Source organism: Pelophylax lessonae (assembly GCF_965119305.1).
Source record: "Pelophylax lessonae genome assembly, chromosome: 1".
NCBI lineage: Eukaryota > Metazoa > Chordata > Amphibia > Anura > Ranidae > Pelophylax > Pelophylax lessonae.
The window spans coordinates 9,958,185-9,979,279 of NC_138768.1; the positions used below are offsets into that span (position 1 = coordinate 9,958,185).

General features: G+C 42.8%; 3 protein-coding genes across 3 annotated transcripts in view; 1 reads left to right on the forward strand and 2 right to left on the reverse strand.

The window, feature by feature from the left end:
* Window positions 1–21,095, forward strand: part of LOC309563394 (uncharacterized protein) — a gene marked incomplete at its 3' end in the record, with an annotated part of 732,657 nt that overhangs the window by 177,157 nt on the left and 534,405 nt on the right. The gene's annotated exons all lie outside the window — the stretch shown is intronic.
* LOC309563383 (uncharacterized protein) overlaps window positions 1–21,095 on the reverse strand; it is a 797,887-nt gene that overhangs the window by 144,475 nt on the left and 632,317 nt on the right. Inside the window, exon 15 of the mRNA XM_082267777.1 lies at window positions 4,976–5,182. Within this exon, the coding sequence (XP_082123903.1) occupies window positions 4,976–5,182 (207 nt within the window). The remainder of the gene's footprint in view (window positions 1–4,975; window positions 5,183–21,095) is intronic.
* The window catches only part of LOC309567976 (uncharacterized protein), a gene marked incomplete at its 3' end in the record, with an annotated part of 90,805 nt that continues 69,808 nt past the window's right edge, over window positions 99–21,095 (reverse strand). The window contains exons 2-3 of the mRNA XM_082273532.1: window positions 4,709–4,850; window positions 99–754 (exon numbers count right to left, since the gene is read on the reverse strand). Coding sequence (XP_082129658.1) covers window positions 99–754; window positions 4,709–4,772 — 720 coding nt within the window. The 5' untranslated portion in view covers window positions 4,773–4,850. The remainder of the gene's footprint in view (window positions 755–4,708; window positions 4,851–21,095) is intronic.

A 21,095-nucleotide genomic window follows, 5' to 3' on the forward strand; every position in this document is an offset into this window, starting at 1 on the left:
ACATTTTCCGCACTCAGGACAGGAACACCGCGTTTTCACTGGTGTGGGATCTCTGATGTGTGTAAAGATGGAGCTTCTGAGAAAAATATTTCCTGCACTCAGGACAGTAAAGTGGCTTCTTCCCCTGTGTGAGATTTCTGATGTCTGCAAAGAACGGAAATGTCTGAAAAACATTTCCCGCATGCAGGACAGGGATAAAGCTTTTCATGTGTGTGACATCTCTGATGTCTGTGATAACTGGCCTTGTCTGAAAAACATTTCCCACACTCAGGGCAGGAGTATGGTTTTGCCCCTGTATGAAGCCTTTGATGTGTGACAAGATGTGGTTTTTGTACAAAACATTTCCCACACTCAGAACAGGAATATGGCTTCTCCCCTGTGTGAGATCTTATATGCACATTAAGACCATATTTAGAACGAAAACACTTCCCGCACTCAGGACAGGAATGTGGCTTCTCACCTGTGTGAGATCTTTTATGCTCATTAAGACCGGATTTAAAACTGAAACACTTCCCGCACTCAGTACAGGAAAGCCTCTTATGTGTTGGAAGGACGGCACCGTCCCTCACAGTCTGAGGTTCCTCAGGATAAGAGGAATACGATGGTCCATCTACACTGTGTGGTGCCGGATGGACATTTGAGGTAGCCGGGTTTTCTCCTGGACTATACTGTGTGATGTCCTCATCTTCTACTTTACAGTCTGGAGACAAAGTGAGACAATCCTCTGAGGTTTTCCTCATCTCCCGTCCATCTACTAAAATAGAAATAAAAAGATTATTACTAGACATGAGCAGATTGGTTCCCCTAAACCAGGACTCCGCCCACATCAGGCAGCTTTGTCTCTGAGGATCTTACAATTCCCCCCACAAGGTAACTAGTAAATGGGTCCTCTGATCTCCTACCAGTTCATTTCTTTATTCATGGACCTTAGTCGGAGAGTGAGGAAACAACGAGAACTATCTTTTATAGGAGTGACAGTGATGAGGGGATTATAGGATGAGTGTCCCCACCCCCTCTATCACTCATTGCCATCTTCCCAACACAAGAAGTCCTGCACTTCTTTATTTAGTCCATGATTTAGTCATAAATAACAACGGGGCTGAGCCCCACCAGAGGTCAGAGAGTGAGGATGGGGGGAGAACAACCAAGATGAAGACTGGGCTGATCCTGAAGATCACCATCATTGGATTATTGACTCCTCCCCCATTATCACTTTCTGCTTCAGGTTACAAAGTTTGAGGATGTTATCACATTATTATCAACATGTAAAAGTCTGTCCTCCAATCAATCATCAGATATAAAATGTCTAGCTGGTAGAAAATGGGTGCAGAAGAAGTAAGGCCAATGTAATGTAAAGTGTATTATATAGGATACAAAAGTCTGGACTATATAGTATCAGAATGATGTAATGTACAACATAGAGTATATAGTGCAAGGGTCAGGAGTATGTAATGTACAATATAGAGTATATAGTGCAGGGGCCAGGAGTATGTAATGTACAATATAGAGTATATAGTGCAGGGGTCAGGAGTATGTAATGTACAACATAGAGTATATAGTGCAGGGGTCAGGAGTATGTAAAGTACAACATAGAGTATAAAGTGCAGGGGTCAGGATTGTATAACATACAACAAATGTATGTAATGTACAATATAGAGTATATAGTGCAGGGGTCAGGAGTATGTAATGTACAATATAGAGTATATAGTGCAGGGGTCAGGAGTATGTAATATACAACATAGAGTATATAGTGCAGGGGTCAGGAGTATGTAATGTACAATATAGAGTATATAGTGCAGGGGTCAGGAGTATGTAATGTACAATATAGAGTATATAGTGCAGGGGTTAGGAGTATGTAATGTACAACATAGAGTATATAGTGCAGGGGTCAGGAGTATGTAAAGTACAACATAGAGTATAAAGTGCAGGGGTCAGGATTGTATAACATACAACAAATGTATGTAATGTACAATATAGAGTATATAGTGCAGGGGTCAGGAGTATGTAATGTACAATATAGAGTATATAGTGCAAGGGTCAGGAGTATGTAATGTACAACATAGAGTATATAGTGCAGGGGTCGGGACTCTATAACATACAACAAATGGATACAATGCAGGGGTCAGGACTATGTAATATGCAATATGAATGTAAAACCTCTCTGACATTTGAAAGGCAGGATAGTATCTCCAGAGCCCAGGTGTGGGCTAGACCCCCACAGACTAGACCCCAGGGCTGAGTCCATGGCTAAATTACGGGGACCAAGAAAGGATTTTGGGCGCCAGTTACATACATATCTTTAATGTTTTATTGCAGAATGGCTCAGGAGGTGAGGGTTTGGGAGGGTTGGGAGTCTCAGATATCATTGTAGATCACTTACAGACTCTTCAGATCAATGTCCAGCTTCACAGTGTCAGAACCTTTAAGCTGACCCGGCAACACTGTAAGCACATTCCCAAATTTCAGTGCATCCTTCAAGTGAGTCACCAGGCCCTTCTGAGAAGACAGGCGTTCCTCATGACTCACTCCAGCAAGGGGCCTCCTCTTTGGCACAGCTTCCTCCAGATCAGGCAGGACAGCTTCACAACCACTTCAGCACGTTAGGCCCCAAAACAGGCTATTGGACCTAACAGCAGAGCTCCATCCAGCAGCACCTCCCTAGACCTCATCCCAGGGGAAGAGAGCGAGCACATGGCCTGTCCCAAATATTTATTTCCTCCCCCAGCATGCACCAGTGGCATAAACCTCCTACTGGATTGGCTGAAGGAAATATAAATATTCATAACATAAGATGTACTAAACCCAAAGAAAACATTTATTATATTGCAGCTTACTGATTCTTAGTTTGGTGGCTGCATTTGTTTTCTTTTTTACGATTTCCTCTATATTCATGTGGTGATCTGGCCAGTAAATCTGTTGTTTTATAAAAGCTCCAACTATAAAGCAAAATATATCAGTTACTAGGATAGGGCAGGCCATTTACCACTGACTGGTGGGGTGCTTACAATGATCAGCTTTTATTTATGTTAAACCTTTATCCCAAAGGGAAAAAAAAAAAAACGGTTTCCTGTAACTGATTATATAGTGTGAGGTGGAGGTTGGCTTCAATTGGTTACTGTTTTTAAATCTGCTAATATATCTAACACTCCCCACCCACGCAGACTTTCTGACTGCCAGTGCTCAGACAAGCTGTATGAATTCTGGACTTTGAACAGATGTAGAGAAGAGAGGGCTACAGATAAACAGGTACAACTTATGCAGGATGACTTTTTTTATCTCTGTGCATCTCCTGTGGTTTGTTACTTCATTGGGTATATGGAAGGTTACATAGTTACATAGTAGGTGAGGTTGAATAAAGACAATAGTCCATCCAGTTCAACCTGTGTAGGTGTGTGTGACTGTAATCATCTAACATAGCCCTCAATCTCCTGATCCTTGAGATGTAAGTCTAAGAGTCTTTTGAAAGCCACCATACTACCCGCAGAAACCACCTCTTGTGGTAGACAATTCCACAATCTTGTAGCCCTAACAGTAAAGAACCCCCCACGTTGCCTGAGGTTAAAACGCTTCTCCTCTAATCGCATTGTATGCCCTCGAGTCCTCATGCAATTCCTTCGAATGAACAGCTTTTCTTCTAAGCTGAGATCCCCATTAAGATATTTATAAATTGCTATCATGTCCCCTCTCAGACGTCTTTTCTCCAGGGAAAATAAATCGAGCGATTGCAGCCGCTCTTCATAGGTAAGGTCCTCCAACCCCCTAATCAGTTTAGTTGCCCTTCTCTGGACTTTCTCCAGCTCCAACACATCCCTCCTGAGGACTGGCGACCAGAACTGGACAGAATACTCCAGATGCGGTCGGACCAGAGTTTTATAAAGTGGAAGGATTATAGTCTTATCTCTGGAATACATCCCTTTCTTTATGCATGCTAATATTCTGTTGGCTTTGGAAGCTGCCGCTTGGCATTGCATGCTGTTGCCTAATCTATCATCAACTAAGACTCCCAGATCTTTCTCCATTTTTGATTCCCCCAAGGGCTCCCCTCCTAACGTGTATTGTGTTTTTATGTTTTTGGTCCCCAAGTGCAAAACCTTACACTTCTCCACGTTAAACCTCATTTGCCATGTCGTTGCCCACTCCGTTATTTTGTCCAGGTCATTCTGTAGGATATCTGCTTCATGCTGTGCAGTTATTGCCCTGCCCAATTTTGTGTCATCTGCAAAAACTGATAACGAACTACTGATCCCGTCCTCAATGCTGTTTATGAATAAATTGAACAAGGTTGACAACCACTTTAATGTTTACATGAGACAAGTTGCAGAGGTCCCACACCGCTGCCTCCCATCTCCTGAGACTGCACTCAGTGACTTGGGTCTGAGACTATACAGACATATCCCTCCACCCGGCACAGCCAGCAGACAACAGAACAAGGAACCCCGGGAGAATTGCTCTGTCAGAGATCTTACTAGACCTGGGCATTGGGGCAGAAGACCCACGGTACATACCCCACAGGTGCCTAGGCCTAGTAACGTCTATGGTGAACGTCTACATTTTGCTTCCAGCTTATCCGAGAGAAATACAGGATGGGGAACACAGCTCAGGAAAGTGACCAGGGTATTACAGGCTGATATCACCCAGTCCTTGCCCTACTCTGGACCAATCAGTGAGCAGTATGGGCGGAGGAATGTATTTAGTGTTAAAGACCCACCTGTACTGATCTTTGTAGGAGTGTCCTCCTCTATAAATGTCCCCGTTATTCCATCCTCCTCCATAGACTGCTGATCATCCCTCACATTCCTCTCTTCTTCTTCTGCTTTCACCTCAAATTCTATATCGATTGGATCTCCACTCTAAATCAGGAAAATGAAAGAGAATATCATCTATAAAATATAAGCTTTATTATTCTGACATCACATAAAAAAAATCTACACATCGTCTCCATGAGTTTGTGTTTTATAAGCTCTGTCCCACCAACCTTGTAACAGTGGGGGATGGTGTGATCTTCCTGTGTGGAATCCCGGGAATACAGAGGAGGGGGACATCTCTCTGGTGGGTTCCTGGTATTAGGTGGCTCCATCATAGCCTTGTGTCCTTCTGAAAACTCCTCCATCACTCCGTACTCCTCATCCTCCTCTTTATACTCTTCTTTAACATCAATATTATAATCCCTGAGGATTCCACTCTGAATATATAATAAAACATTCATTGTAACTTTTTGGAAAAAATATATAATAAAACATTTATTGTAGCAAACATGCTGTGTATAAATCAGAACTACCAATAATTGTCAATCACCTACCTGATGATGGTGAGGGATGGTGTGACCTTCCTGTGTGGAATCCCGGGAATACAGAGGACGGGGACATCTCTCTGGTGGGTTCCCATTACTGGATCCATCTGTAGGAAACACACACACTGACTGAATATATTGTTTCTATGTGTTTATCAGATGATGGGGGATCTAGATGGAGCCTCCGTACTGCTCTCTCCTTTACAATAAAGTCTCCTCTTACCCGGTGATGTGAGGGGCGGCTGATTCTCCATCATGACGTCCTTGTAGAGATCTTTGTGTCTTTCTAAATACTCCCACTCCTCCATGGAGAAATAGACAGTGACATCCTGACACCTTATAGGAACCTGACACACACAATGATACAGTCACCATCCAGACACATCCCTTGTCTGTTACTGGATAATGTCCCACAATTCCCAGCACCGCTCACCTCTCCTAGATGATCTCTCTGGTGACTTCTAGAATCTTCTTTTTATTTCTCTATTCTATTAGGGAGGAAGGTGGAGGCAATGTGATGGTCATATGATCTCCAGACTTCACAGAAGGAAAACTCTAGATCTGAACACAAATAGCAAAATCAAATGAAATTCCCAGAATCCCCCTCACCTCACCAGTCAGGTCTGTGTTTTATTAATAGAGATAAGAGTGATGTCATGTGACCTCCCAGAATCCCCCTCACCTCTGTGTTTTATTAATAGAGATAAGAGTGAGATCATGTGACCTCCCAGAATCCCCCTCACCTCTCCCGTCAGGTCTGTTTTATTAATAGAGATAAGAGTGATGTCATGTGACCTCCCAGAATCCTCCTCACCTCTCCAGTCAGGTCTGTGTTTTACTAACAGAGATAAGAGTGATGTCATGTGACCTCCCAGAATCCTCCTCACCTCTCCGATCAGGTCTGTGTTTTATTAATAGAGATAAGAGTGATGTCATGTGACCTCCCAGAATCCTCCTCACCTCTCCGGTCAGGTCTGTGTTTTATTAATAGAGATAAGAGTGATGTCATGTGACCTCCCAGAATTCTCCTCACCTCTCCAGTCAGGCCGTTTTTTTATTAAAGGCCCCACTTCAGACTGAGGTATGATTTACCCACACAGGGCCTCCCAATCCACAGGTAAAAAGGTTGTTATAAGCAATTCTGGTGTTATTGCATACAACACAGGACAAACAGTCCCACTTTTAATGAGGATGCCAAGGGTCCGCCCACATCCTAAGAGCATTTTTCGAAGAAAAAAAAAAGCCAGATGGGGTAACATTGGTAGGAGGAGCTATGAGATCAGTGTAATGTAAAAAGACATATAAACTCTGAATGTAGGGACATTTGGATGGGGGGGGGGGATTTGAGGGTTTTCCAAAATTAGGTTCCTGTGAAAACCAAAAAAATAGTTCCTGGGTGTGTCCTTCCTCTCTAAACTGAAGAGTGAACTTTGACCTTTACCATACAGAAATCTGTCAGGAATCTGTGAAAATAAGCTCTCATGTGAGCAGGTGACGTGCGGAGGAATGGAGTGTAAATACCAGACAATTTTCTCTAGAGCCCCTAATGGTGGGGATGGATTTTACTGCATGCTGGTGCCAAATTTCCACCCCCAGGGTCACTGCAGGTGTGGAGAAAAGCTGTGTAAGAGGATATGGAGGAGAGATGAGGAAGAGATCCAGGAATCAGGATAAAGGTCAGGACAAGCAACAGACGAGCGCATCCAAGAGATGAAGCCGGGGTCACTACACAGAAAATCAATCCAAGGAAACAACAGGCAGGACGAGGAATAACAAGAAGGATCTCAGAGACAAATGAGAATATTGCTCAGCCAATGGGAGATTATCTCAGCATGACTTACATAATGAAGGAGATGAGTGAAGTTTTAAAATTAGGAAGTATCATAAGAACTGATCAATTTTGTATAGTGGGAGAGCAGACACTGCTACTTCCATTTTGTGCTGTTAGGCAGATAAGGCATAAATCAGAGGCGTAACTAGAACCTTTAGGGCCCCGGTGCAAGAAACCATGAAGGGCCCCCCCCGGACTCCTGGCTGGGGCCCTTCCCTTCAAGTCTGGGGCTCTTCCTATTGATCCTGGGGCTCTTTACTCTCATTGCGGGGCCCTTTATTACGGTCCCACAGCGGGACCCTTTCACAAGTTCTGCAGTGGGCCCCCCTTCCTGCCATCTTGGGGCCTCCCCACAGTGGTGGAATGCCGGGGCCCGGTCCCAAGTGTGACCTTTGCGATCCTGGAAGTTCACCCACTGGTGTCAGTAGTTTTTATTTTTTGCTATTTTAATTGTATTTTTTTTATCATTTTATTTTATTTTTTTACAATGTCACTGACTATGACTCTGTTCAATCAGAAAAGGAAGGAGCTGGTAAATTACATATTTACCGACCCCTTCCTGGTTCTCTATTGTGACACATCCCTTGCAGCAGCCGGCAGGAGAGGGGAGGGAGCACAGTGGGGGGGGGGGGGACAGGGGAGCACTCAAGGGCCCAGAGGCAGCAGAACACAAGTGAACTGGATAGGAGGAGTGGCGGGGGCAGCATACAAAGGAACCAATCTCCTCCATTTTCCTCCTGCAGCTACAGGAGGAAAAAGGAGGACAGTGATTTCTCTACATGCTGCCCCCGCTGCCCCTCCTATCCAGGTGTACAGGGGAGACGCACAGCCCCCTGGAGCATGGGGCCCGGTTGCAATTGCAACCCCTGTAGTTACACCCCTGGTATAAATAGATATCACTTGTCATATCCTGATCATGCGCTATGCATTCCTTTGTATAACATACAGGGGGGTCCACTATTAGATGTATAGTTTTGGGAAGTACCCCTCATTGGTGGAATATAACCAATACCACCCATCTTATCCAGTTTACTTCAGCCAATGCAAGGCAATTAATAAACAAATTCTGCTTTCAGCATTTGTTGAGTCTGACTGCATTATTCCTGAAGCGCTGCTGGATGTGGTGGGATTGAGGCAGACGGTAAGAAATAACCGATGAGGGGGAGGGGAGGAAGTCACTTAAGGTGACCATAGATACATGGAAATTCAGCTGGTTCAGCAGGGATCGGTCACATTTCCATCCATGTGTGGTCACTGCCGGATAAAAGTCACTCCATCATACAAAAATTCATCTACTAATAAATTTAAAAAGAAATGGCAAATTTGGTTAAACAACCCAAGAGCTTCTACTTACCTAAAGAAATGTGATATCAAAATCTCTATTATAGTTCAGATCAATTGGTTCCAATGTCCCATCCCTAATAAACCTCAGTACACGGCAACCAATCCGTTTACAGATAGTTCCCATTAGGCGGTTTGGGTATGCTGTGTTTTATTTAATCATTTTTTTCTTTTTTTTTTATATATATATCTTTTAATAGTTTTTTCTCATCTAACTGTTACCTGGTACTCCTGTAATTCTCATAATTTCCTTCATTTTCTTAACTGTTGTTCCATGTACCAAGCAATGAGTCAGAAGTAACAAATAATTGTAAATGTTATTTTTAAAATTGTTAACTTAAAATTCCAATAAAAATTACTTAAAAAAAAAAAAAAAAAAGTCACTCCATCAACGGCTGTAGCCAATAACTTCATCACTGATCTGTGTATTCTGAGAGCGGAGGAGCGCCCCCCATTGTCAGAATACAATAGCGCAGAGGGTAAAAGTCCCCCATCCCCCTCCAACGTGTGCATAGGGGAATCAGTTCAGTTCTTTCACTTATCCCGATGGCTGAACGATAAAAGTGAACCATGTATGGCCAGCTTTGGAAGGAAGATATATTATTTATCAACTGATCCCCCTGAAGGGGTTAATCTAGGTTTCCACACTATATATGTGTGTATCATCATCTGCTGGAGATAAAAGATGTCACAGTGACTATGGAGGAAGAGGACGGACATGACGGGGGGTTACTGGGTGTAAATAGAAAATAAGATCTTATTACCTCCTCTGCTGCCACTTCCAACAATGTCTCCTCTCTACTTCCTCCCAACTCACCTCTCACCCGGAACTTCCTGTCTGTAGCAGACATCACTTCCTGTCTATACCCCTGACATCACTTCCATAGAGATTTCCTGTCTGGGTAGAGGTGAGATCACCATCTTGTGGAGCTCAGAGGAACTGCAGCCCAAATCTTGTAGTGTGAACACGGCTTTGTGCTGGGTGTGTATGTACTGTGTATCCTTATAGATGGGGTCATCTCCACTCCCACCGAGAGGGATAGAAATATATTACTGCTATAAGTGAGGAATGCTTTTTGCCATTGTTCCCACGTAAAATTTTGTGAGAGATCCTTTTCCCATTTAGTCATATTAGGATTTTTATTACTGGAAAAGGAAAGTAGATTAAAGAATAGTTTTATTCCTTTCTTTTTTGGTGAGTTTTGGCCTGTAAAAAATTGCCATATTTCCGTGGGAATATCAATATTATCATCGAGTTTCAGATCTTTTAGTCGGGCGCATTTCCCTAGTTTATCCTCCACAACACTCCTGAGATGCAACGGAAGGTTATTATAATAATGGTAACCTTGATTTATCCACTCTTCGGCCGATAATCTTATTTTATAGTAGTCTATTATTCTTGTAGGTAATGCTACTTTCGAGTATATGTTTCCAGTTTTAGTTTTGGATAGGATATGCTTCCATGCTAATAGTGTTGATTTGATAGAAAGAAAGTTGGGTATGACTATTTTTTTGGGTATTATAATTTTGGCCATAGAAAGGGCAAATAGATCGTGTCCTTTAGTGATCTCTTTTTCAATGTTTGTCCATAGTTTGTTCTCATGATAGGAGAACCAGAATTTCATTTGGTCTAATAGTGATGCATAGTAGTAATTTTTTATATCTGGCAATCCCATTCCTCCTAAGGCTTTGGGAGTTGTTAATATTGAGAATGCTACTCTGGGTTTTTTCTTATTCCATATAAAATGTTTTCATTTAATATTCATCTGCGTGAAAAATTTGGGGGGTATCAGGATGGGGAGGGACCGGAAATAGTATAAGATTTTAGGTAGTATTTGCATTTTAAAGGCTGCTATTTTACCAACCCATGATAATTAAACGTTTTGGATATGTTGTAGGTCTTTGTTAGTTTGTTCTAGGAGTTTGGGAAAAATTATTTGGTATAATTTGGAGGTTGGGTACGTCAATTGTATACCTAGATATGATATAGATACAGCATCCCAATTGTAGCCATATTTCTCACGCAGGTTTTTAATGTGATCTTTCTCAATATTCATAGGTAGGACATAGCATTTGTTTTGATTGACTTTGTAGTAGGAGACTTTACTAGTAGGAGACTTTACTAGTAGGAGACTTTAAAGTAAAGAAAATAAAATCTTATTACCTCCTCTGCTGCCACTTCCAACAATGTCTCCTCTCTACTTGCTCCTGACTCACCCCTCACCCGGAACTTCCTGTCTGTAGCAGACATCACTTCCTGTCTATACTCCTGACATCACTTCCTGTCTGTACCTGACATCACTTCCTGTCTGTATTCCATAGAGATTTCCTGTCTGGGTAGAGGTGAGATCACCATCTTGTGGAGCTCAGAGGAACTGCAGCCCAAATCTTGTAGTGTGAACACGGCCTTGTGCTGTGTGTGTATGTACTGTATATCCTTATAGATGGGGTCATCTCCACTCCCACCAAGAGGGATAGAAATATATTACTGCTCGGGGGGGAGACATTTTGGCTCCTTTGATTTTGCAGTAAAATTGATTGTAGATTTATTCATGTAGAATAGTGCTCCCCAACCTTTTTTTGCTGCGAACCGGTCAACGTTTGATAATTTTACCGCAGCCCGGTCGCCGCAAACTATGCAGAGTAATTTTTATTGGAATTTTAAGTTAACAATTTCAACAATAACATTTACAATTATTTGTTACTTCTGACTCATTGCTTGGTACATGTAACAACAGTTAAGAAAATGAAGAAAATTATGAGAATTACTGGAGTACCAGGTAACAGTTAGATAAGAAAAAACTATTAAAAGATATATATATATATATATATATATATATATATATATATATAAAAAGAAAAAAATGATTAAATAAAACACAGCATACCCAAACCGCCTATCCCTAATGGGAACTATCTGTAAGCGGATTTGGTTACCGTGTACTAAGGTTTATTAGGGATGGGACATTGGAACCAATTGATCTGAACTATAATGGAGATTTAGATATCACATTCCTTTAGGTAAGCAGAAGCTCTTGGGTTGTTTAACCAAATTTGCCATTTCTTTTTAAATTTATTAGTAGATGAATTTTTGTATGCTAAAAGCAGTTCGTACTGTGCTTGTATATTCAGTCTGGTGATTACATTGGACTGGTTGGGAGATTCGGTAGATTTCCACATACTAGCAATAGTAAGTCTTGCAGCTATTAGAATGTGTGCTACTATAGTTCTTTAACATATTGGGTATAAATCTAGGTCTATACCCAATAGTGCCATCGCAGGTGTCAGTTCTGTCAGGTTACGTCTGTTTCGTACTTATTGTTCCTAATTTGTGGGTTAAATTTGAGCAAACACAATATACAAGTACACCAAGCACTGTTAAACATGAGAAAGTACAGATGAACAGAGAGAAGAGCAATACACACCTTCTCTTTACCAAAGCTACAACTTGCCGACAGGCTCCTGTATATTTACTGTGGCAGTCAGCTGCTTACAGGCAAAGTGACGTCGCTCGCCCACGAGCCTGTAGGGGGCAAGCGTGCGCCGCCGCCGGTGCGCTCCCACCCCCGCTCGTTGCCTGCTGAGTCAGTGCGTGTGACTGACGGCTCCGATGGCCGCTGGCCACTCGCAATTTCCCGCAGGAGAGGGAGAAAGACAGAAGGCTGATGTAAACACATCCGTCTGTCATTCTCCCTGAAGTGATCACAGAGGCTATGCGATCCTGCTGTATAGGATTGTATGTCTCTGTGATTACTTCACTAGCCACACCCCCAAACAGTTAGAATCACGCCCCTAGGGACACACTTAACCCCTTGATCACCGATAAAGTTAACCCCTTCCCTGCAAGTGTCATTAGTACAGTGCATACTTATAGCACTGATTACTGTAGTAATGTCACTGGTACCCCCAAAAGTGTCAAAAATGTCAGTTAGGGGTCCGATCTGTCCGCCGCAATGTCGCAGTCCCGCAAAAAAAAAAAAAAAACGCAGATCGCCGCCAATACCAGTAAAAAAAACCCCAATAAAAATGACATAAATCTTTCCCGTACTTTTGCGCAAACCAATCAAAATACTCTTATTGCGATTTTTTTTTACCAAAAATATGTAGCAGAAAACAAATTGACCTAAAATGTTAAAAAATTTTGATTTTTACATTTTTTTTTTTTTTTTGAGAATTTGAAAATGTGAAAAATATTGTTATTTTTTCAAAATTGTCGCTCTTTTTTTGTTTATAGCGCAAAAAATAAAAATCACACAGTTGATCAAATGCCACCAAAAGAAAGCTCTATTTGTGGGAAAAAAAGGACGTCAATTTCATTTGGGTACAGCGTCGCACGACCGCGCAATTGTCCGTTAAAGTCTCGCAATCGCAAATAGGGTCTGGTCTTTGAGCAGCCAAATACTCCGGGGCTTAAGTGGTTAATCTTATAATATTTGCTGCTATATTAAATAAACTAAAAACCTGTGCAAATTCATGTAAACATACAATATTTTGTATTATTAAATACAAATAAAACATTAATATGCTTTCCGTGTTTTAAATCATTTTGGGTCTTTCTGTTTTTATTCTATTTTGTTATATTTGGTGGTAAATGATTGCCATTGTCTCCAGGTAGTATGTGCTATTTGTAGCGTTGGGCGGGCAGTTCGGACTGAGCATAAGTTCGGCCCAAACATCGGGCACTTGGTGGGGTGTTCACCCGCTGAGCACCCCACATTGCACTGTGCGCCGCATAGTGCATGCTAGTGCACTAATTAGCTAAAGCAATGCACATAACCACTGGTCAAGTGCAAGGCTTTGCCCAATCAGGGTGCAGAGCACTGTCAGAGGTCTGATTGAACAAAGCCATGATGACTTTGGCCAATCATGACTCAGTGCTCATAGTCCCACCCCACACTATAAAAGGTTCCTTCCCACCGGAACCTTTTGCAGTGTGTTGATGGAGATAGATAGAGCAGGGCTCAGTGATAGATAGTAGTGTGTTATTGTGACTGTTATTCTGTGGTGTCAGTGTGGTGTGAGTATATTGTAGTGTAGGGTGTTAGTGTAGAGTGTCAGTGTTGTGTAGAGTATCAGTGTAGTGTGAGTATAGCGTAGGGTGAGTGTAGATTGTCAGTGTAATGTGAGTATAGTGTAGGGAGAGTGTAGAGTGTGAGTATAGTGTAGTATGAGTGTCAGTGTAGAGTAAGTAAAGTGTAGTGTGAGTATAGAGTGAGTATAGTGTAGTGTCAGTGTAGTGTGAGTATAGTGTAGTGTCAGTGTAGTGAGAGTATAGTGTAGTGTCAGTGTAGTGTGAGTATAGTGTAGTGTGTCAGTGTAGTGTGAGTGTTGTGTGGTGTCAGTGTAGAGTGTCTGTGTAGAGTGTCATTTTAGTGTAGTGTAAGTATAGTGTAGTGTGAGTATAGTGTAGTGTCAGTGTAGTCTGAGTATAGTGTAGTGTGAGTGTAGTGTAGTGTGAGTGCTGTGTAGAGTGTTAGTGTAGTATCAGTGTAGTGTGAGTATAGTGTAGTATCAGTGTAGTGTGAGTATAGTGTAGTGTGAGTATAGTGTAGTGTGTCAGTGTAGTGTGAGTGCTGTGTAGAGTGTTAGTGTAGTGTCAGTGTAGTTTGAGTAGAGTGCTAGTGTAGTGTGAGTGTAGTGTAGTGTAGTGTCAGTGTAGTGTCAGTGTAGTGTGAGTATAGTGTAGTGTGTCAGTGTAGTGTGAGTGTTGTGTAATGTCAGTGTAGAGTGTTAGTGTAGTGTGAGTATAGTGTAGTGTGAGTATAGTGTAGTGTGAGTATAGTGTAGTGTGAGTATAGTGTAGTGTGAGTATAGTGTAGTGTGTCAGTGTAGTGTGAGTGCTGTGTAGAGTGTTAGTGTAGTGTCAGTGTAGTTTGAGTATAGTGTAGTGTGTCAGTGTAGAGTGCTAGTGTAGTGTAGTGTAGTGTCAGTGTAGTGTCAGTGTAGTGTGAGTATAGTGTAGTGTGTCAGTGTAGTGTGAGTGTTGTGTAATGTCAGTGTAGAGTGTTAGTGTAATGTGAGTATAGTGTAGTGTGTCAGTGTAGAGTGTTAGTGTAGTGTAGTGTAGTGTGTCAGTGTAGTGTGAGTGTTGTGTAGTGTCAGTGTAGAGTGTTAGTGTAGTGTGAGTATAGTGTAGTGTGTCAGTGTAGAGTGTTAGTGTAGTGTGAGTGTAGTGTAGTGTAGTGTCAGTGTAGTGTGAGTATAGTGTAGTGTGTCAGTGTAGTGTGAGTGTTGTGTAGTGCCAGTGTAGAGTGTTAGTGTAGTGTGAGTATGGTGTAGTGTGTCAGTGTAGAGTAAGTATAGTGTAGTGTGAGTATAGTATAGTGTGTCAGTGTAGTGTCAGTGTAGGGTGTTAGTGTAGTGTGAGTATAGTGTAGTGTGTCAGTGTAGTGTGAGTATAGTGTAGAGTGTCAGTGTAGTGTGAGTACAGCGTAGGGTGAGTGTAGAGTGTCAGTGTAGTGTGAGTATAGTGTAGGGTGAGTGTAGAGTGTGAGTATAGTGTAGTATGAGTGTCAGTGTAGAGTAAGTATAGTGTAGTGTCAGTGTAGTGTGAGTATACAGTGAGTATAGTGTAGTGTAAGTGTAGTGTAAGTGTAGAGTAGTGTCAGTGTAGTGTGAATATAGAGTGAGTATAGTGTAGTGTAGTGTCAGTGTAAGGTGTTAATGTAGTGTGAGTGTAGTGTGAGTGTTGTGTAGTGTCAGTGTAGAGTGTGAGTATAGTGTAGTGTGAGTGTAGTGTCAGTGTAGGGTGTTAGGGATGAGCTTCGAGTTCGAGTCGAATGTAAGCTATGCCCCCCCTCCCCAAAGCACCTTGCCCCCAGATCCTGGCCCCCCCTATGTGAATGGATATCATGTATATCGTACCCCTACCTATTCACCAAAAAGGTGTACAAAGAAAATAAAGACAAAAGCCAGTTTTGTAGTCCTTTATTAAAAAATAAAAAAATAGTGTCCCACAAAGACATCGGTCGCCCTACACACATCGATCGTCCTCACAAATGCCCTTCTAAGAGAATGGTCAAACATTCCCATAGACACTCCTAAACCTTGTGGACAGCCTTCCCAGAAGAGTTGAAGCTGTTATAGCTGCAAAGGGTGGGCCAACTCAATATAGAACCCTACGGACTAAGATATTAAAGTGTGTGTAAAGGCAGGCGTCCCAATACTTTTGACAATATAGTGTGTATGTGTGTGTATATATATATATGCTCAACACAAGTAAGCATGGTCTGCCATGTGCAGGAGCATACATAAATATAGGCTTACAAAGCCTATGGCCTTGGAGGACCAGAGCGACATCAGACGTCACTTCCACCCAAAGGCCCTAAAGGGCCTATTTTTTTTTTTTTTTTGGAACAGTGGTGGCCCCAAGGATCGCAGCAGCCTCTCTAGACACATCTCTCTCCTTCCTTGCCTCATGGTCATCTGCTCTGGTCCCAGTAACACAAGATGGAGTCCCCCCTCTTTCCTCCCAGAGCAGGCTGGAACTTGTAGTCTTTGCTCCCAGAGATTAGAATGGGGCCACCTGTACTGGGAACTACATGTCCCAGAGTTCCTTGCAGTTCTTCAGTCCTCCATGGATTGGCCAGCTCCTCCTGCCAATGAAGAAACAGGGAAGGGTACTGAGTACAGAGCACAGCCACCCCCCCCCCCCCAACATGGATAGTGTTAACTGTGTCTGAGCAGTCTGGCTCCATGCCCCATTGGAGACTCTTCTGTCTTGTCAGCCCCAACCGAGCTGTCCCAGCCCCCCCAACCGCCCCTGCTGGCCAGGCCAGAAACCCAGATTCAGACGGTAAGTAGAGAGTATCTGGAGCAAGGCTTCAGCTTGGAATGGGGGTCAGGAGGAGGAATGGGAGATTGGGGGGGGGGTGAGGGAGAGTGGGAGGGGGGCCGAGTCTCTGCACCATGGGCCTCTGGTTTGTACTTGCCCACTGGGCTGAAAGTTGCCAGTCTGCCACTGGCCAACAGGGTGTGTGCCTACAGCCCATATAACGATGGGCTGGTGAGAGCAGTAGGCGGTGGAAGTTGGGGTGTGGTGGTCTCTATCTGAGACTGCAGCCCTGGTGAGGGGGACTTCTTGCCTGAAGGACAGGGAAGGTTGGGATGGCTACATGGACCTGGGAGACCCAAAGTCCAAGGGGGCTGGAGGAAGTCCTGAAATCAGGGAGAGAGTGAGCAAACGCAGGGGGGCTGGAGAATCCTGTTAGGGCCAGGAGTAGATCTATTCATCAAGGAACTGCAAGTCAAGGCAAAGTAAGCCTAGGAGCCAGGTGACTCTGTATTTTTTTAATTTGTTGGAGAAGAACCCTGTGTGGGCAATCCTGTGTATGAACTTTTATTGTGTTTCTTTTAATAAAAATGGGCTGCCATGCCCTTGAACCTGATAGCTGACTGCCACGGAGTCACTGAAAAAACATTTACCACTGAGCTAAACACCCCCCCAATATCACACTATTTACTCGTTGCAACCTCATCTTTTATTTTTTACCAAAAATGTGGGTAACTTATTGAGTTTGTTTGTCGTTAAATTCACTTTAGTGTGTTTTTTACTGAAATTTTGCGGTATTATCATGTAACCTAAAAAAATTGGAGCTACCACTATTTTATTCTCTGGCTACTTGCCGACTGCCCGCCGCTGATATATTGCGGCAGGCTGGCTCCGCTGCATGAACCGCCATACCTGTATGACGGTTCGCGAAAGCGCTCCTGGGGGCACGCATGCGTGCCCTCGTGTCCCCATTAGGCAGCGGGAAAGCCGATCCACGGGCGAGCGATTGCCGCCATGCACTCACGATCGCTCCCCGTTAAGAGGGAATGGTGGTCAGCTGTTCTCTCTGGAATGAACACAGAGAGCCTGTGATCCTTCTATTTAGGATCACAGGTCTCTGTGTTGATTCCACAAGCCCATCCCTCTCACAGTTAGAAAACACCCCCTAGGCTCACATTTAACCCTTTGATCGCCCTTGAGTTAACCCCTTCCCTGCCAGTGTCATTATTACAGTAACTGTGCATATTTTTAGACAGTGGTTGCCTGTCCATTGGAGGCGCCTCCCCCCATCCATGCGTCCGGCCCCCTAATCTACATGCATGGTGCTGGATGCATGGATTTCAATGGGGTTTTTTTTTTGTTTTTTTAAAGCTGTGATTGGAGCCAGAGGCTCTAATAGGCTTCACAAAAAGGTTTGGGCTCGGGGGGCGCAGAGAAATGCACCCTGAGCCCACCCAGTTGTGTGACAATAGCGAATGAATATTCGCTATTGTCACACGGATCCTCCTCCTGGTCAATCAGGAAGCGGGTACTGAGACCCATTTCCTGATTGACCGAAAGGAGAAGCCATGCCATTGGCAGAGATGTATAGTAACGAAGTAGAACTACTTAAGTACTGTACTTAAGTACGGAAAGGCGGTATCTGTACTTTCCTAGAGTATAATTTTTTTCTCCTACTTCTACTTTTACTTCACTACATTTTTTCGATGATTTCGATACTTCTACTCAAGTATTTTTTTTTTGTGCTGCATAGTTACTCGTTACTTTTAAAAAAATTACCACTGCCAGAACAGTAGATGGCAGGTTGCATAAAGCTCAAAAAAATGTGTATAATGTCATTTGTAAATCATACGAAAATAAAGGCTGTGTATAATAAAAGCTGCTATACCAAATCTTTCCAATAAAAAGAAAATATGAAACAAACAAACAAATGGTTCGACAGCGCTTAAAGTGCATCAAGAAACTATTAACAAACACAACTTGGCTGTGCGAATAAAGTGCCTGTGCCATCGATATAATATCATTGTTGCCCCCAGTGCCCTGCCCACACTCCACACAGTATCAAAAATAAAGTGACATGAATGTGCTAAAGCCTAAATGCAGTGAAAATAATTATTCCCACAATGTAACAGTAAATTCAATTCATATAAAATATGACAATAAATCACAATAAAATAAGTTATGAAATAAGTTAGGTCAGGTGCGTGCAACAAGTTGAAGTGTGTAAACCTATCTATAACGAAAAGTCCATAAATGAATTCCAGTGTGCAAATCTAAAGTGTCACTTCACTTGTCAGATGCTTCCACCTCCTTCAGTGCTCGAGTGACCGACCAACACACTTAATGGTGGTGGCACTGGTGGATAGCGTCTGGGTGGCACTGTGGCACTGGTTCAAAAAGCCATATATATTTAATTAATTTCAATTCTCAATCTCATAGGTCCTCTCCTCATAATATATTAATAACTTAGGTGATGAACTTCTTGGCGGCCCTGGCAGGATGACGGGGACACCCGCTACTTCTGGAGCCGAGCCGCTGTGATTCCCCAACATGTGACAAAGTGACAGCCAGGAGATCTAGTGGCTAGTAGTGCTCAACAATACCGCTTTTATATATAAAAATGAAATAAAATATACTGACTCACAATTTAGTAGTAGGTAGCGTGTAGCAGTAGGCAGCACAACTCAATTCAATCAATCCCACAGCCTCGCCCGCGCCGCGGCCCGCGGAATCACTGTCATGATCATCAAGTTAAGACCGCACTGGAGGAGCCGTGCTGCCGTCTTCCCGCTCGAGGTCTCTGCCTCTAGACGTGTTTTGTGTCACTCAGACTCCACCCCTTAGGGCCCTTACTGAGAGGAGTTGTGACGCGGGCGGCCGGACGCGGGAGCAGGACTCTGAGCATTTTCTTCGTTATCTCATCTTCTTCTCTATGAGGTGAGTGAGGTGGACCGTGGAGAGGGCCTAATCCTTGCCATGGCAAATGTGCCATTTGAGAATCAAATAATCAATATAAAATATTAATATATTATATACACACGGGTCATGGGTGGCTTTTTTGAACCAAGAAGAGTGAGACTGACGGCTATGATGATTATCCGACCATCCATGGTCCATGGACCATAAGTGTTGTGTTGTGGTGGTGCCTGTGCTTCCTGCGGCCTGCCTCTGCCTGTGTGGCTGTGCCTGCACTGCAGTGGCCACTGGCAGTGGCACTTGACTTGAGCAAAGCAAATGAGCACTACTAGTGTGAAGGACAGGTGGTGGAAGCATGTTCTGACAAGTTCTTATAATGAAAATAATGTAGACAGCTTTTTGAACCAGTGCAGTGCCAGTGCTACTAAGGTGAGAGGCAGAGAGAGAGAGGCTATCCAGTCCACCACTTTACTTGAGCAGATCACAGAAGAAAGGTGGAAGCATCTGACAGCAAGTGACAGCACTTCTTAGATTGCACACTGCAATTCAGTTATGGACTTTTCGTTATAAAGTTTAGTTTACACACTTAAACTTGCACCTAACTTATTCACAATCACAACTTATTTTATTGTGGTATTGTCATATATATTTTATATGAATTAAATTTACATTGTGGGAATAATTTGCACTGCATTTAGCACAGACATGTCACTTTATTTTTGATAATGTGGGCGATGATTTTGAATACAAGAAGAATATATATAATTGTCGGCACTTTATTAGCATTTTTAGCACGGCCACTTTGTTAGTAGTTTTTGATGCATTTTTCACTTTAAGCGTTGTAGGTTTGATAAAGCTGGCCTGGCACATCATCATCTATTGAGCAAATCAAATCAAACCGCGATTAAGAAGATTGCGCATGCTCCTGTTCTGCCTTTTGATCAGCTGAAAAGATGGACGAACCAAAAACACCGCCTTCCACCCCTGGCCCTTCAACTTCAAGTGATCTGCCTGGCTGTGAGAGTGAGGAAGCTCAGGAAGGAGACCACCCCTGGCTTTAAAAGGGGAAGGGAGGGACTTTATCTGTATTTTGTTTACAAAAAGTTACAGCCTAAGGAATTGTGATTGTCCTTTAGTTTAATCATTTGAATAAATCATTTGAAATAATAAAAAACAATATGATGTTCAAACTTTTGACTTCTTTCTTTAATAACTACATAACACAGTACTTGTACTTCTACTTTCAGTACTTGAGTAGAATTTTTTTTTCAAAACTACTGGTACTTTTTACTTTTAGTACTTAAGTAGCAAATTTTTTGAAAAAAACTACTTGCAATACTTAAGTAAAAAAAATGTTGAATACTTTAGTACTTCTACTTAAGTAACTTTTTCTGCGAGCACTTCCACTTCTACTCAAGTCACTTTTTGATCGAGCACTTGTACTTTTACTCAAGTAGAAATTTTGAATATTTTATACAAGTCTGGCCATTGGACAAGGAGGAGGAGGAGGGAGGAGACGCAGGAGACTGAAGGGGAAGCAGCTGCCGTCTGCCTGCCCTCCACATGTCCAGGGTGAGTGAGCCGGCGACCAGGGGGGTTGGGGGGTTGTGGTCCGTCTGTTGCCCCCCCTCCCCCCGGCCCATGGAACACCAGCCACCACTGTTTTTAGCACTGATTACTGTAGTAATGTCACTGGTCCCCCCCAAAACTGTCAAAAATGTCAGTTAGGGGTCCGATCTGTCTGCCGCAATGTCGCAGTCCCGCTAAAAATCGCAGATCGCCGTCATTACTAGTAAAAAAATAAAAAATATATAAAAATGACATAAATCTTTCCCCTAGTTTGTAGACACGATAACTTTTGCGCAAAACAATCAAAATACGCTTATTGGGATTTTTCTTTACCTATGTAGCAGAATACAAATTGGCCTAAAATGATGAAAAAATTT